This window comes from Larus michahellis, chromosome 9 (genome assembly GCF_964199755.1).
Source record: "Larus michahellis chromosome 9, bLarMic1.1, whole genome shotgun sequence".
In the NCBI taxonomy this organism is placed as follows: Eukaryota; Metazoa; Chordata; class Aves; order Charadriiformes; family Laridae; genus Larus; species Larus michahellis.
The window spans coordinates 65,864-83,286 of record NC_133904.1 but is presented as its reverse complement, the minus strand read 5'-3'; the positions used below and the strand labels follow the sequence as shown (position 1 = coordinate 83,286).

The window sequence follows — 17,423 nt, the reverse complement described above, 5'->3', positions numbered from 1 at the left end:
CTCCCTTATCTTTTCAGTGAAAAGGTCTATGAGGGCGAAGAAAACTGTAGAAACACTGATTAGTTTTTATTTCATCTTCAGATCGCCTCAGAAAATTCAGAGAGAGAGAGAGATGTGTATGAAGAACTTCTGACTCAAGCTGAGATTCAGGGAAACATCAATAAAGTGAACAGTAGGTATCATGCTAAAGTAATAGTCTTAATTAAAAGAGTACTTAAAAACAATACCTGTGTTCCTCCTTGCTCTCTAATGCTAGCAAAAGTGGAAGGCAGCTTTCCTGTTTTTTGTGGGGTCTTTTGGTGGTGGTGATTTTGGCTTGTTTTTTTTTTTTTTTTAACTCATTGTTAGTACATAGTTGTAAGCTGAATTCATTTTGACTTCCGTTGCCCTTCCTTTAGGAAATGGAGTGTCCATGTTGCTGGCCCCCCCAGTTTTCATCTTGAGTAATGCATGCTATTTCCAACCTCCAGCCCCTTTTTCAAGCGCTACTTTGCAATGGACTTTGAAAGTTCTTCCATTCAGATTACATACCTAACTTGCTACCCGTCAGGTCTAAGAGTATTTCTTCCTGAGCAGTAGGTTATAAAAACCACGGGACTTTCTCATTTGATGTTTCGCTCAAAACTCTGCTTTACTGTTGCTAGCACATGCCGCCATATCAAAGATTGACCTAGCTTTGGAACAAGGAGACGCATTAGCACTGTATGAAGCACTGGCAACACCATCTCTGGGGCTCCGAGGATTGCTACGAGAAAATTGTGATTGGTATTTTAAGCAGTTTTTGAGTGATAGACAACAGAAACAGGAGGTATGGAAAAGTTTAGATTACCCTGATTCATGAGGTTTCCCCCCGGCTGTCCCTTTTACCATAGCACAGTATACGAATGACTTGCTGTATACCTGTGTTAGTTTAGTGTTGGTTTGAAAAAGTTAGGGCTAAAAGACAGAAGCATATAGTAAGCATATTTATCCTTTAGTTTTCATCTCTGCGTATGAAAGGCCAGTATAATGCTTGTATGTACGTATATATAATTAAAATACTTTTCACCAAACCTTAAAATACTAACTTGTGTGTGTGTAGAACCGTTATATAATATAGATGCATCTTCCCTCTCATTTTACTATTGTCAGTGCACAAATAATGTGGATGTTTGTGTTTTATAAATACCTGTCAGATAAGCATATAATACTTTCACTGTGGAGATTCATGATGCTGCACTCCTGATACTGTAAAAGGGGTCAGGTTGTACACGTATCAGCGTATGAACTGAGAATCTAATGAGTAATTTCTGTCTTCCTCACGTATGTGGCATTCTTTGTTTGCAGAAGCTATGCCTGGGGCATTAGAGTGTTTTAAGGAAAAGCTAGGGTATTTTTCTTTTTACTGAGCTACTTGAATAAGCTGTCATCATTTCACCCTCCTGGTTTCTTTTTTTTTTCTCAGGCTGGCCTTACAGGTCCTCTGCAGAAGGAAGAGTTGCAGTTGGGAGTGGATGCTGCTAACATTGCAGCACAACAGTATCAGCGAAGTAAGGATCAGCAGAAATTATTGCAGCAAAGTGACCACGGATGTGATCAAAAGGATGAGACAGCACAATATTTGGGTCTATGCGGGGATATGTGAAGTCTCTCTCAAACCATTATGAATGTTCTTTAAGTACATCATGGCTGCTAAGATCATTAGAGACGGTTGCCATGATGACTTATAGAGTCTTTTATCCAGCTGTTACAATACTGCTGGAGATAACAGCATATAATTTGAAATATTAAGAAGTACGGAACTTTTGCATCTGCCTTAAGCAACTTCTTTTTCTAGAATGCTTGTAAGAGTTTTTGTGCCGTGGGTCTGTGAAGGAAATCTGGGTTGCTCCATGAGGTGTGAATGCTGGGTTATCTGATGACTGTTGACATGAAACTTACTTGGTTTGAGCTGCAGAACCTTTAACTGTTTCTAAATATCAGGTAGCAAATAAAATGCAGATCACGATGGCTGATTGTTTTTTGATTGATGCTTCTGACACCATGCAGAGCTTTTCTTTTGGAGAAGAATGTTCAGTTCTGGCTGTGCAGGAGCAATTAGTTCAATTTGTAATAGGTAGAAGGGAGACTACTAGAAATCTGGGGAGAGAGGGTTTAGAATACAAGAGGAAAGTAGTGAATGCCTAATAACTACGATGCAGCCTTGCTCAGCATGGAGCTCGGTGTTTGCTAACCTGCTTGTGCTATTTTAAAGTTAGCCAACATGTACCCACGATAGGATGCCTGTTACTGCCTTGAGCAAGATAAATGTAGACAGGAAGAAAAAGTTGTTACTACTCATTCATCCAAAAATTTGCAATTATGAGGCTTCTTACTATCAGAAGACTGAAATGGTGAAACAATTCTTTGATAACCAGGCAAAAAGGTGAACTGGTTTTACACGTGAGCATTGTTTTAAAGGCGGCAATTATGTATGTTAGTTGTTTGTAGTAATGGAAGACTATCTGGGGAAGTATGGATCAGAAAACTTCACTCATTTCCTGCAGCTAAGGGAATTATTCTTTTTATTGTTAGGTATCTGATTATCGAGTAGAATAAAAATGCTCTTATTACTGGGGATTCAGCTGTCTGTCTTCCTCGTTCTTTATGCTGCCTCTTTGAACTTCTAGGGCTGGCAGCAGTAGCCAGAATTAATTCTGCAATTCGAATGGGTGATGCTGAGAAGACTGTGGCAGAAATGATGAATCCAGAGGCCCAGTTACCAGAGGTGTATGCATTTGCTGCAGATCTTTACCAAAGGGAGCTCGCCACTTTGCAGCAACAGAGTCCTGAAGTAAGTACCGCCTTCCCTCTTATTTCTGGAAGTTGGTATGGATCACCGTCTCTACTTTGTCTGTTTCGTTAAATGTGCTCTCTGGAACAAACCTGTGTTGAGTCTTCATAGAACTGTTTTGGTGTTCAGTGTGTTCTGGCATGAAGTTTAATCCCTAAACCTTGAGCTACGTGGCCCTGTAAGATTCTACTTTAATCTCTTACTTGGTGTTCTAGCTCTGTTTATGATGCTCATCTTTCTGCTTCTATGTCGTAAAGGTTGTCCCTTTGCTTTGTTCTATGTCTGTTCTGACAACTACTCCGTTCTGTGGGCAGCAATAGTAAGGAGCGAGAGGAATTAATTTGTTGTCCTCTTTGTGTGCAGGGTAACCTCACCCATCCGGAATTATCTGTTGCTGTGGAGATGCTGTCTTCTGTGGCCCTGATCAACAGGGCTTTGGATTCAGGGGATGTGAACACAGTGTGGAAACAACTGAGCAGTCCTGTCACCGGACTTACAAACATTGAGGATGAGAACTCTCAGAGGTGGATATTTCAAGGATCATGTCTGTCCTTGATGTTGCTTCTATTCTGTGACTTTTTGAAAATTTGTTTCCTCTCTTACCCTTTATGTTCTCTCTACGTTATTTATTATGGTATTGATTTAATCTCTGTTGGCTCTTGCATCTTGCTTTTGTGATTTCCTACAGGTCTGATTTCTGTGCTGTCTCTCAACATTTTCTCGTGTATTTCACGTTAAAGCTATGTTGTGGTGCCATTCAGTTGTCGCTAATACTGCACCAGCTCATCCATCATGTTCTTTGTCCTGGACCCTCATTTAGTGGTTTAGTGCTTTTGTTGATTATTTCATGTTTGGGATGGTCATCCTGCACGCAGCCTTTCCTCTTTGTCTTCCCCCCCATTCATATTTGTTCCAGTTTCAACCCTTGTGTTAACCTCTTCCACTTTGTGTACAGTTCTCGTGCTGTGTTGTGTGTTCCCTGGCCAGATGATTGCCTTGTGATGTTTGTTGGGTTTTGTTCTTCGACAGGTATATCGATGATTTGATGAAGCTGAAAGCTCAAACACGTGCAGAGGGAAATGAATTTATCACATGGAATGATATCCAGTCGTGTATTGATCGTGTGAACATAGTTGTGCATGAAGAACATGAAAGTAAGTTTTTCTGCTTGATTCATGCTAGAATGGTTCTAGCACACAAGGAGTGCTAAAATTAGGTGCAAGTCAATACAAAGAGTTATTGATTGACTTATAGTTGTGTCATACGTTAGATATCTAGGAAGGTCTTAGTTGTGAGCAAGACTTGGTGGTCTGTAATATAAAGGGCTTTGTAGCAGGACTGTTGATGGAGAGACCAGGCAGTCAGGAGTGTCTGTGGTATTGAAATCAGCATCTCCAAACAGTTTATTAATCCTTCCAATGCAAATTTCAACCCTTTTTGGGTAACAAAATGCGTTGTCTGCCATCAGTGTCTAAGATTAGTCTAGGATCTTTTCTAATTTTGTTTCAATCCCTTAAATTTAATGAAAACTACTGTTACCAAAATCTGAGTTAATTGTAGCCAGCCCAGTCTTGGAGTACTCCATCCTCTTTCCTAATTTGCTGCGTTCAGTGGAAGTGACTTTTCTTGAAGTCTTGTTATCTCTTTGGTTTCAATCTCTGCCCTGTTCAGGATTTCCTCGTCTCCCTTTTAGTCCTCCTTTGGAATGTGCTTTGGCCTTTTTACCTTTGCAGTTAGTGGAAGTTCCATGGACTCTGTCCAGGATCCCCCTCTACTCTTTATCTGTGGGTAACCTGACCCGCAAATGCAAGATAAGATACCCATCTTTGTGTTGATGACTCTCAGATGTAAGGATCTGTCAGACGCATTTCTACAGTGGATGAGGAGCTTGAATGAACAACAGAGAGATGAGTCTGTCTGGGTCTTATTGTCGGGCCTTTAACTCCTGGGTGCATTAACACTACTTCCGAATGACAGCTTCTTTGAAGACCAGTAGTGCTAATATTGCATTGAAGAAATAGGCTTTTGCAGTGACTTTGATTCATTGATAAATCAACAGAGGTGCCCAAAAAAGTTTATTCTGAAATGCTGTCTGTTCAACAGTTCAAATGTTTTTGCTTAAAACATTTGGTACAGATTTTTTTTTTTTCAAAGGACATTTAATTGTCTCATCAGTTTGACGCCATTCAAATTCTGATTTCCATATGTTGGGACCCAAATCACAATTCAGAGTTGAAATGGAAAGTGCTGATCTTTTAAGAGGTTAATTGCTTTATTTACAGTTAGTTCCGTCAGGAAATGAGAAGCTTTTATTTTCTGTTCTAACATTGCATATGATCACTAGTTGTTAAAATCAGTATCTTTAACAGCTGAAATGACTGATAACTGACCTCCTGACCAGTAGAAGAATATGCCTGCACAGCTGTTGCCTTTTAGTGTGAAATATTGGTAAAGTGGAAAAAAAAAATCCCAGATTGGAAAACATGCAAAGCCCCATAGAAGTTAAAAGTGTACGCAGCAACTGCAAGTACCATAACTTAAATACTCATGAAAGAAAAAATTCCTGATGCAAGCTGAGAAATGTGAATGGGTGTTCTTCTGTGCTTCTTCTAGTTCTGCTTTTTTTTTATTTATATTTTTTAGTAGCGTTGGCATTAATAAGTGTCTTTTAGCAGTGATAAAAGGCTGGGATTGAGCGTAATGATGAAAATTTCAGCAAAACAGAAAATTGGAGTAATTCTCCTTTCTCTTAAGACGGTATTAATCGACTTAAAATGCAGAGTGGAGATAGGTGAGTCCTTGAAAATAGCACAATTAAGCTTACAGTTAACTTACTCTTAGGTAGATACTTGTGAGGTTCAGTATCAGGTGGTTTAATTATCTATTAATTTTTTTTTCCCCAGTTTCATTAAGGGACCATAATTTTTGGTTAGGACTAGTACTGACGACCTCCTGCATATGCAAGTAGCGTGGAATTTACTTTCAAGCCATCTTTATAATATTTAGCGCAAAGCCCTGCATTGTAAGAGGGGGGAGGTTTCTCTGAAATGTGGAGGCGATGATAGGGTTTTTATTGTACGCTGAGACAGACAGCTGTCTTCTGCCGCTCCTTGTTGTGTAGTTGGCAATTCGTGTTTCATCTTGAAAGGACTTCATAGAGGGTTAAATTTTAATTTAAGAGGCTGCTATCTTGATTAACTTGTTTCCTGGATCTCCAAATAGACACTGGTTTTCCTGTTTGGGTCACGTGAGCAGATTTGTTGAAACCACACAAACACGGGCTCACACTGGTGTGTGCACAGGACAAGATGTTAGTCTCATAGTGTCTTATCTATGTAAGAGGTCACAGCAGAAGTCTAAAAGTTTGTGTAGTCCCAACACCTGTCTCTTATAACACTCCTTACCCTGTAAAAAAAGGTGCAGAGAATCCTGTAATGAGATAAGCTGTTCTCACAGGGAATTTCTCAATTCTTTGATCTGCTTCATTTACGTCCTCATGCAAGAACACTTTTTATCTCCTGTCTATGAATTAGTTAAATCAGTCTGAGAAGGTACTCGGGGCCAACGAGCATACGTATTTTTCATTTCCACTATCCTTGTAGATAGTTTCAAATTAAAAACTGCTTTCTAGTGAGGAGCTGTAGCATGTTGCTGTTCCGTGGGAGTAGTCTTGTCATGCCCGTATTAGCAAACTAATCGGAGAGAACGGCAGCTTACGTTCTGTGCCCTTTCCTACGTCAAACTGTTGTTATAGCTGCTTTTTGACAGAAGCCATGCCATCATTGTAGTGATCCTGGTTCTTGCAGTGTCCTCAACGTATATTTTTCCCTAATCTCTACTCCATCCAAATACCACCTCTTCCCTAAGATGTTGTTTTTCATATAAACTTTTGTTTTGTGATTCTTTTCCTGCATAGAAGAAAAAGTCGCAATCTTTGTGTATGTTAGCCAAAGTTGGAAATCTCCACACTGAGCTCCTTACTTCCTTTTGTCTAAAAGATTTCTTTGCTCTGCACTGATCAAACCATGATTTGAATTCATCCTTCTTTAGGCAAGGAATTTAATTGGATGACTTCCAAGGTCCATCTCAACCTAAGTTATTTTGTGATTTGCAGGAGATGTTTCCTGTAGGTAGGGCATGTATGATGTAGACTCTCTTCACATTTAGCTCACTAAGATATTCATTTTTGTTTATTTTTATTTAGCTAGCTGAATGGTAAAATTTACTGTACTTGAACAGCATCTGCATCTCTGATAATAACAGTTAATACTACATATGTTTAATAAAAGAGTTTTCTAAAATATGAAGTTACTCTATTTTTAAATGGTAGTCCATGCAAATCTTTAGCTTCATGTGAAGATTTCTTTCTAGAGAAGCCAGAATCTTGGAAAACCGTAACCTGTGCACTTGGGCCATTTGGACTTTGATAATTCTCTTCTAGTAGGTCTGAGCTGGATGTCTGAGGACTCAGTTCTGTCCATGCATGTGGTCTCCCTGAGTGATTTTTTTTTTTTTTTTTTAATTCATTTTTTTTAATTGCAGTGCCCAGGCATTATGAGTACTTTAAGGTGGAGAAATAGTCCTGCTTTCATTACTAGTAAATAATGTTTTCTGTTAAAAATACAGCAGTTCTCGGCCAATACCTGGTTTAGGAAGGACTAATGGCACTCTTCTTCTGAAGCAATGTTTGTGATTATTGGTGACTGAAAATGGAACTTTGTATTTCTCTCCCTACGCCTTCCTCCCTAGGGATTTTGGCAATTGGTCTTATCAATGAAGCTCTGGATGAAGGGGACACCAAAAAGACTATTCAAGCCTTACAGATTCCTGCAGCAAAATTGGAGGGTGTAGCCCCAAAGGTAGCACAGCATTACCAGGATACACTACTTCGAGCCAAGAGAGAGAAAGCACAGGTGAGTGCAATTAAATACATGTCTCAAAAAACCTGTACATCTGTTTAATGGGCTTATTACTGGTCCTGAAAGCCAGGAATCAAAACTGGAAGTGGAGAGCTGAGCATTCTGCATCAACTGATCTTACCCAGGTGGTTTGAATCTTTCTATACTAAAGAGATTTGCAGCCAGACTGTATGAATGTTCATGAACTAGAGATGGGTATAAGGATATTAACTGCATGAGATGGCTTGCTACAGCTAATCCCAGGTCCAGAACGAGATATGTATCTTGTTTGCAGAGAAATAGTATGCCTCATCTGTTTTTGCAAGGAGACCATATTCATACTAGGAGTTCTGACCTTCTGAATGCAAGTTTCCTGCAATTTTAAGTTTTGGGTTTTTTAGTGTTCTTTGTTAAATGTAGTCATAGGCATAGTTATATATTGCAAAAAGAAAGCTTCTGAAAGTGGAAAAATCTGTTAACTGATAAACCGGAAAACAGACATTAAGCAAAATACATGCTACTAGCAAAATGTATGCTGATGCCTGTTGTTCACATAGTGACACTTTTGCTAATGACTTTTTGAGTGGTAGTTGCCTTTCTTATTAGCCGAGGACTTCCTACCTACTTGTATGTAGTTGCGGCTTTCGCTGACTAAATGTGAAGGTGAAGGTGGGGAGAGGGAAGAGCGAATCTCGTTCTACGAGATAAGGAAAGAGTATGAGAGTGCACATGTGTGTACGCAACTGATTTTTGAGTAGTGTGGATGGGATACTGACTTTTTTTTTTCTCATTATTTACAAAGAAGTAGCGAATAGCTCTGCTTTCAGTGGCTTGAGAGTGTTTTGGGTTTTTTAATTTTTTTTTTTTTTTTCTGCTGTGGAGCTCATTGGAAAATTCTGCATTGATATTAGATCATAGTGACTAAAATCTAGATTGTGTTGAATACTGATTTTTGGTTTTGGGTTTTTCCTTGTTTTTTTTTTTTTTGTTGGGTTTTTTTAACTAAAGCTAAACCTGCGTGATGACAATAGCTGAGAACTGTATGCGTTTCTGATGAAAATCATTAAGCAGCTTCCCCAAGGGCCCTGAAGGGGTTAATGTTCCTCAGGAACACATTTTGTGCTGAAGCATTTCCTCTCGATGACTCAGAATGAAATAATGAACCCTTTTTAGTGTGCACTTAAGCTTGTGCCAGGCCATGCTGGTAACTTCTCAGTTGGTGTGAAATTGCCTTATTTAGGCATATGTTCAGTTTAGGGCTCCTCCCAGCAGCATGGCAGTAATTTCAGAAACTGAAAGATCATATTATAAAGTAGCACTGTGGGGAAAATAGTCACTATCTGAAGTCAGCTGTTACTTACATCCTAGCGATTTCTGTGCCCTGGGGCACCGTAGCTCCCCAGGAGACATTCAGTTGCTGATGGAATGGGGGTGTTTCTTACCTGATGAGTAGAGAGAGGGAGAAACAGTAGACTCTGTAATACATTACATGGCGTGTATCTTCCAGAAAGCCCGCAACGGTAAATCTGTAGAAAAGCGTGGGATGGTTTCGGTAGCCTTTGGGCTGACTTCTGCAGGTAGAGGTTACAGTGGAGGAAGTTGTGTCTTTGATTGTTCTCCCTCACTCCCTGGCCCGGACTTTGGCTGTTGCTGGTACTCGCCTGGGAGTATCTAGGCTTTCGGATGAAATCTGCCCATGAAAGATGTGTTAGTCTCATGAATGAACTCTCACTAAGCATGTCAGTTTCAGACCCTCCAAACAGTGGGGAAAAATGTGGAGGGCAAGTAAGGAAATGTGCATTTTCAGTCTGGCCCGAAAGCTCTCGAACACTGTAAATAGTGGTGCGTTTGTGCAGTGTGATTATTATTCCATACCAGAAGTAAGTGTTTCCTGTGTTCTGTTTGTGAGCTGTCAGAGGGGTGGCCGTTGCATCTTGGCATTTCTCTCAGTAGTTACCTACAGGAAGCAACAGTGGGTGGGGAGAAGCTGTGCTTGGCAGCTGCTGGATCATTGTTCTTTATGTATATTTTGGGATTTGATAAACACTTGTCTCTTTCCCCTTCTCAAATTTCTGCATGTAACGTCAGTTGATTGGATTTCTTCACATCCCAGCCAAAATGCAGGATACTGTGTGAAAACTGCTTCTTGACGAGCAATCCGTGAAAACAGACTTGGAACGTGGCGTTGACTGTTGTGTGTGTACCCCCAGCCACAATATACACAACGCTTTTTGGTTCGCTCATTTGTAGAGCCTTGTGAACTTTTGTGGACAGGGACAAGAACAGCCTGGTGTAGCATTAAGTTACCCAGGAGTTTTTAGCTCCTGCATGCAGATTTGCATTGTCAGCTTTTTGTTCTAAGAACTCTTTGTGGGCATGTTCTGTCCACAAGTCGTCCCCTCTTGGCAAGTACGGCTTTAGGACTAACCAGTACAGAGTCTTTGGCCTTGTGTTCTATTTGCTTATCAGAGTGATTGCCGCTGATGGAATTTCCTCTTCATTCTGTTTCCTGAAAAGAGTTTTTGACTGGGAGGAGGTATTGAGTCTGGTAACGCCATAGTAGTCTCTGCTAGTCACAAATGCACGTGATGTCCTTGTGTTGGAGTCCATCAGAAAGACTGAAATGTTTCTTACTCCCTCTGATACGGAAAACTACTATATTGACTATTGTTGAGTACGGGTTATTTTACTTTGCAAAAATAGTGATACTTTTCTCCTCATGCTGTGTGTGTATGTTTCTCATTGTATTCTCTTCAGGACACACAGGATGAAACAGCTGTACTTTGGCTAGATGAAATTCAGGATGGGATTCATAGGGCTAACAAGGACACAGAGGAGTCGGAGAGATGTAAGTATTGTCACACAGTATTGCAGTTAATCCCCATTATGAATCAAATGCTGTTTACTTAAGGAAAGATTGGGAGCTAGAAATGTCATGTAAATGTGTCAAAGGAAATCAAGTGCACTTATGTGCTTCTGATGTAGTAATTTTTCTTTGAAGAGTGAATGTCAGATTCTTCAAATATTAAATTTCTTATCTTTTGGGGGGATACGCCATTTTTCCAGTTTTGCATGTGACCATGTTACCTGATTGGGCAAATCTCTTAAATTGTTTGTCATTTGCAACTAATTGTGTGTGTCTATGCATGGTTAGTTAGGTACGAGAATCTTCACAAGCACAATTTAAGTGGTGTTTTCTGGTGTATATTACCTGTTTGTATGGCATGCTGCTCTTTTGGCTCAGTTCTAGTAAGTATTTCTAGACTACCTTGCATCTTTTTCAAATACAGACAATAATGCACATCGGTGACATCCACCTTTGCTCCTTAGTGCAGTTTGCAGGTGCATTGTGGACATTTGTGCATTGTCCATTAGTATTCTTTATTTGTAAATGTTTTAGAAGAGAGAAAAACCAACAGGTTCACAAAAAGCTTTCTAACACAAGACAGAATGAGTTTGTCCAACTCCATAGCCTAGTTCAGTTGTTTTTAATGATACTATTTGGTCAGTGAATTCCCCTGTCAGCTGCCTTAAGGGGGGGGGGGGGGGAGAAAGAAGAAGAAGGAAAAAAAAAAAAAAAAAAAGGCAAAATAAGGCAGGGGGAGTAGGGTAGCTTTACCTGTTCATGTTACTGTTTGTTACCAGCAGTACTGGTGCAATTTTTTCACCATTTTTCCACCCACTGAGCACTTAGGCAAAGGCAGCAGCTTGAATATCATGCCAAGGAACATTTGGTCAAAAGCAGGATTAAAGTAAGTGCCCTTAAGGCTGAATAAGATCTGCAGATACCCTTATCTCCCTTATCTATCCATGTACGAACAGACATTTTTGCAGTCTCACCTAGCACTGAAAATTACTGTATTTCATGTTTGCTGTGTCAGTGTGATTCCTGTGCTCTTGTGAATATGTCTGTACCTGAGTTGGAGTTCTGGAGTAGCCCTGGAATGACATGTTGTTATTTTTCTCTTCCTCTGCCACCTGTCTTTCCCTGATTCCTGTCAGATTTTTGACTTGTTTACAAACTGCTTCTTACTTTCTTCACTAGGGACGGGTGAATGGTGCTAGTTGTTGAAAAGGCCCCCTTTGAGTTGTGACTGGCTCTGTCAGAAGAAACTGCCTTAACTAAAAGGGATGTCAGAGTAGAGCTAAAACGTGTTGTTGAGAAATATTGGTGGTAAATCAGCACTATATTGAGACTCGAAGCACACAAATTTAGATGCTGTCAGGTGCTGTACCACGTGTGGTTGGACACTGTAGTAAAGAGGCCTCTGTACTGCAAGTTGTCTGGTTTTATTTGTATTTTGTATTTATATACACTTAAATATTTGTGTATATACACACACCCCAACTGTTAAGTGTGTGTTCATGTTGCCTTGCTCTATTCTTTTGTTCTGTGTTTGCTGTGAGTCACTGAGCCCCTGAATGTCAAGACAACCTGCTTCCTTGTGTTATCAAAGTCTCCTTAGGAATTCTGGCCATTAATGAAGCAGTAGACCGTGGGGATGTTACCCAGACCCTGAGTGCCTTGCGTTCACCGGATGTTGGGCTGTATGGAGTCACTCCAGAATGTGCCGAGACGTACCAGCGAGAGCTGTCAGAAGTCAAGAGAAGAAAAACAGCAGCAGGTGAGCCTCAAGTAGCTAACTGTTATTGAAATAAATTCAAGATTATTGCGTGTGGAGTTGGAACCAGAGGTAAAAAAGCCTCTGGGGAGAAGGCTTGTGTTACAAGTGGCAATTGTGGATGGTTTGTGAACTAAGGTTTAAAAAAGGAAAGAAGTGAATAGTCCAGTGTTCTCCACTTGTAGACTGTTATGTTTAGCTAATTCTCGTATGAGGTCATTAGGGTCTTGGAAACATTCCTTCCATTGCTTGGAGGAAGGGGCATCTGTGTATGTGGATTTCCCAGTTGTAAAATTTGTGTGTGGGAAAGGTAAGACACTTCTCTGTTTTTGAGACTTACTCTGAAGTTTCTGCTCTTAGGGGGCAATGGCAGCGAATGGGTGAAACACTGGGTGAGAGGAGGCTATCATTATTATCATAACCTGCGGACCAAAGAGGGAGGATGGGATGAACCAGAGGGATTTGTGCAAAATGACACACAGCTGTCACGGGAGGAGATACAGGTAAGGTAGATAACACGTGCTCTTTCTCTGAAAAGTTGAGGTTCCTACCATTCCCATCCTTAACGCGGCTCTAAGAGTGAACACTTCAACGCCATAGTCATGTTAACAAGCTTGGTAATTCATTTATTTTGCTGGGCATGATCAGACTGTGTATGTCAAAACTCCTCATCCTATTTCAGAAAAATTCGTCCTGTCAATAAAAAGGTACAGGACCACGGCATGGCTTTTTATTGAAAGGCAACTTGGAAGTTTCTCATAAGCACAATACAGAAAGCTGATGTAACACGCTGTTTCTTGTATCTCTGTTCTCTTTTTCTGGCTCTTCTTCTTACTGTAACATTAATTCAGAGCACCATATCTGGAGTCACTGCAGCATACAACCGAGAGCAGTTGTGGCTGGCCAATGAGAACCTGATTACGAAACTTCAGGCTTGCTGTCGAGGATATCTTGTTCGCCAGGAATTCAACTCAAGAATGAATTTTTTGAAGAAGCAAGTACCAGCAATCACTTGCATTCAGGTAATGACATCCTTTAATTATGTTTGGAACTTGTACTCTGCAATTGTTTTCTATACACAAGCTTATTGACAGGTTTTGTTCAATTCAAAGTTACAGCACACAATTGTCTTCATCTCATTTTGCAAATTATCTGAAGGCATTTGCTTCTCCCAACGAATTTTGGTGTATTATTTACTTTTCCATGTCATATATAATCAATAAAGTCTTCTCAGGCAGAATTGGAGAGAGAAAAAACTTAAGTGAGGAAGCTTTACTAATCATTTTATTATCAGATTTGGTGTTTTGGGAATAGGGCAATGTGAAGCGTGTTGTATGTCTTTATGGCGATAATACCACGTGATGAATTACTACTGCCATTCCTCATGAATTGAAGAGAAACATCATGGTTTTCAGTATTCCTGAGTAAATTCAAATTTGTCCAGGGATTTGGAGGATTGAGGACCTGAAAAGAGATGGTGTGATAATTCAGTGTGAGGATGGGCTCGTTTGCAGGAGAACAATGAAAAAATATTTCTCTGGTGTTGTAACTGAAATGCGTGCAAATGAAATAGATGCTTTGCGTCTATTACCACTCTATTATTTGAGTAGTATATGTGTGTTTTGTTTCTGCCTAAGTAGCACACCCTACTTTTTTGGAAAAAAAAAAAAACAAAAAAAAAAAACAAACAAAAAAACAAAAAAACCCACAACAAAACCCCAAAAACCATTCCCAGCTCATTAAAATAACACTCTCTTTAAGTGTAGTCGAACCCCTTGCCTAATCCGTTCCAAGTAGCAGTGAGTCTGCTCTGAAGGCTTGTAATGTTCCATCACTGTTCTCGTCAGCAGCCGTGTCTAATGCACGATCCTTATGTAGAACAGTTTCTGTCAACTTGACTGTTTAACTGTGTCCTTGATTTCTAACTGTACTTCAGAAGGCCCAGGCTTTTCACGGGGTAATTTCAAGTCTCTCATGATTACAGTTGTTGAAACGGTTAATGCTTCACGCTCTATCTCTTGATAAGATAAGAGTGTCTTCCTCACATTTTACTTAGCCAAAATGGAAGTTGGAAGCTGAGTAGCAGAAAGAAGCTCAGATTTGTAATTACTTCTCTCTAATTAGAAAAGTAAAGTCAATGCACCTATTCTGTTTTCAGTCCCAGTGGCGTGGCTACAAGCAGAGGAAGGCATATCAAATCCGTTTGGATTACCTGCGAGCACAAAAGGACCAAGTAGTGAAGGTAGTGAAAGCTTCCTGTTGACTTTTTTGGTAAACCTCTTGGATAGTGAACTTTATAGGAAAGGTTTTTATCTGAGTGTTTTGGTTACCCTTCTATAGATTCAGTCAATGACCAGGATGTATCAAGCCAGAAGACGTTACAGAGATCGTCTGCAGTATTTCAGAAACCACGTAAGAGGCTATCTTGTTAAATGAATTCCGTATCTGACTTTTGCACTCTTTCCAGAATGAGGTCATGTGGGTTTTTTGGTTTTTTTGTTTGTTTTTTTTTTTAAATCCTAGATAAATGATGTAATAAAAATTCAAGCCTTTATCCGAGCAAACAAAGCACGAGAAGACTACAAAACCCTCAGTAAGTATTGCCAAGAGGATAAAATGTGCCTTGAATCCCTATTTGCGAGGGATGTTGCTAGTGTGATCTATAACATCAAGTCAGTTTTGAAGAGAGATTGTGATGATGGTGGTAGGGCGGTGTGGAGAGTAGGTAGTTCTTGAGGCTGAAGGAAAACTTGATTCCACCTGTTGCTTTTGCTGCTGGAAAAATAGAGTTGTGTCTTTGCGGTTAACTTTGGCGGTGTGGACTAAGCTAGGCTGATGCTGACTTCGTTCTTTACTGCTTGCTTCTCTCGTGATTTACTCAAAACAAGAAATTCAAAATGTCAGAAACTGTTTAGACAAGGTGATGGCTAATTTTATTCTGACTGCTCCTTGATGTGCTTTTTAAACATAGATAAAGCATATATTTACTCTATTTCCTGTCCCCTGATGTTTTCTTGCCTATTTTTAGTTAATGCTGAAAACCCACCTATGGCTGTTGTTCGGAAATTTGTCCACTTGCTCGATCAGAGTGACCAAGATTTTCAGGAGGAGCTTGAGCTAATGAAACTGCGTGAGGAAGTTGTAACCTTGATCCGATCCAATCAGCAACTGGAAAATGACCTCAATCTCATGGACATCAAAATTGGGCTCCTTGTGAAAAACAAAATTACATTGCAGGTAGGAAATGTGCTGATGGGACTGATGGCAGACCAGCTACAGATTGAACTGAGCCCAGTGGCAGTTAGCATGGAGAGTTCCTGGCCTTGGCTGTCAGTTGCTCAGCCCAGTGAAAAACACTGCCTCAGACTTGAAGATTTTACTTCCAATACGTTCTTACTCCATTCCACTAATTTAGTATGTATCCCTAGAAAGAAAGTGTAGGAGGAGAAGAAACAAGACCTGAAACTAAAAAACACAAACACACACCAGACTATCTTGACCTAATGAATGCAACAGATTGTGTGTTTGAAGGCTTTGAGAGCTCTGTTTTGTTGCTCATTTGTGGTTAAACAAGTGGATGCCACAAGCTTGCAGTGAGGCGGGTGATTTTGGAGGCAGGAGACATGCTTCTGCCACTTGGTGTTTGTTGTTTAAAGGAGGCCCCCTCTGTCACTTGGCTGACGTGATTAATTTCACAAAAAACCGCTTTTGCTGATACAGCATTGCCTTTTCTTCAGGCTGAAGTTCTAGTTAGCTTTTCGTTTGGTCCAGGATGGCATGACACTAGGCTCCTCCCAGTGTAAAATCTCAGTTGGCGTAGTGAGGTTAATCTCGAAAGGAGGCTGCAGCTTTTGGGCTAGTGCCTACAGTGAAAGGTGCTGTTGCTGTTGGAGTATGTAGGGGAAGCAAGCTATCTGAGTATGAAGCAGGATTTTTAGGTTTTAAGCCCAATTTAAAAAAGAAAACATTTTCAGGCATCTTCAGGATGCTACCAGCTCTGATAGTAATTGCTGCCAAGAGTGACTAACCCTTCTGGGGTTTCAGATAAATTCAGGAAGTCATAGAAAAAGCAGAACATGTACTTCCAGTCAGAGAAATTGCTGCCATAGCGAATAATGCTTCACTTCAATAGCCCCAGGCATACACTGATGCTGCCTTTCCACATACAAGAGAAGCATCCTCTCTATTGCAATTTTCCAGTATTACCTGGTATAAAATAATTAATGGTATCTGTCCCTGTTGTCTCTTTCCAGGATGTTGTTTCTCATAGCAAAAAACTTACCAAGAAGAACAAGGAACAGCTTTCTGACATGATGATGCTGAACAAACAAAGGGGAGGCTTGAAAGCTTTGAGCAAAGAGAAGAGAGAAAAGCTGGAAGCCTATCAGCATCTGTTCTACTTACTTCAGGTAAGCAGCTTCTAACACTGCTCGGTAACCTCTTGCCGTAGAGGCTTATGTGCTTATGCACTGCAGTTTTGAGCCACCATAGTTCTTAGCGACACCGGCCTGTGTGGACATGCATGCTAAGTATTTTTTCTTCTTGTTGTAGACTAACCCAACCTACTTGGCCAAGCTGATTTTTCAGATGCCACAAAACAAATCCACAAAGTTCATGGATTCTGTCATCTTCACACTGTATAACTACGCATCCAATCAAAGGGAGGAATACCTGTTGTTGCGGCTTTTCCAAACAGCATTGCAGGAAGAGATCAAGTACGTGGTAGCATACGGCATGTTTTTCCTGTTGAATCAGTTCTGGCAATTTCTCAAATTGAGGCATTTTTCACGTTATGTCTCATGCTAATATGTAGATAATGCTAGACTTGTCTCTTTATTGTTGTCTTCCTGTTTCGTACCTGTTCTTAACGTAGGCTCTAAAGGAAGAGTTGAGTATGTCCATTGAGGATGAAGGCCTCTTACTTCAGATTTTACTGCTCAGCATGCCAGCTACTTTTAATCTGATGCAGTCATCTGAAAATTCAGTCTAATCTCAATTATCCAGTGTCTGATTCTAAACACCTCCAACAAACTGCAAACTCTGGCTTCACAAGCCAGGGAGAGAGCTACCACTAGGCTCTCTGGATTTCCA

The 17,423-nt window shown here is 40.3% G+C and overlaps 1 protein-coding gene across 1 annotated transcript in view; it reads left to right on the top strand.

The window, feature by feature from the left end:
• IQGAP1 (IQ motif containing GTPase activating protein 1) overlaps nt 1-17,423 on the top strand; it is a 68,502-nt gene that overhangs the window by 33,592 nt on the left and 17,487 nt on the right. The window contains exons 9-25 of the mRNA XM_074600058.1: nt 82-172; nt 645-808; nt 1,445-1,529; nt 2,649-2,812; nt 3,176-3,336; nt 3,842-3,966; nt 7,562-7,725; nt 10,468-10,558; nt 12,168-12,335; nt 12,693-12,835; nt 13,184-13,354; nt 14,491-14,574; nt 14,673-14,744; nt 14,856-14,925; nt 15,361-15,569; nt 16,586-16,741; nt 16,884-17,047. Of these exons, the coding sequence (XP_074456159.1) occupies nt 82-172; nt 645-808; nt 1,445-1,529; nt 2,649-2,812; nt 3,176-3,336; nt 3,842-3,966; nt 7,562-7,725; nt 10,468-10,558; nt 12,168-12,335; nt 12,693-12,835; nt 13,184-13,354; nt 14,491-14,574; nt 14,673-14,744; nt 14,856-14,925; nt 15,361-15,569; nt 16,586-16,741; nt 16,884-17,047 (2,282 nt within the window). The remainder of the gene's footprint in view (nt 1-81; nt 173-644; nt 809-1,444; nt 1,530-2,648; nt 2,813-3,175; nt 3,337-3,841; nt 3,967-7,561; nt 7,726-10,467; nt 10,559-12,167; nt 12,336-12,692; nt 12,836-13,183; nt 13,355-14,490; nt 14,575-14,672; nt 14,745-14,855; nt 14,926-15,360; nt 15,570-16,585; nt 16,742-16,883; nt 17,048-17,423) is intronic.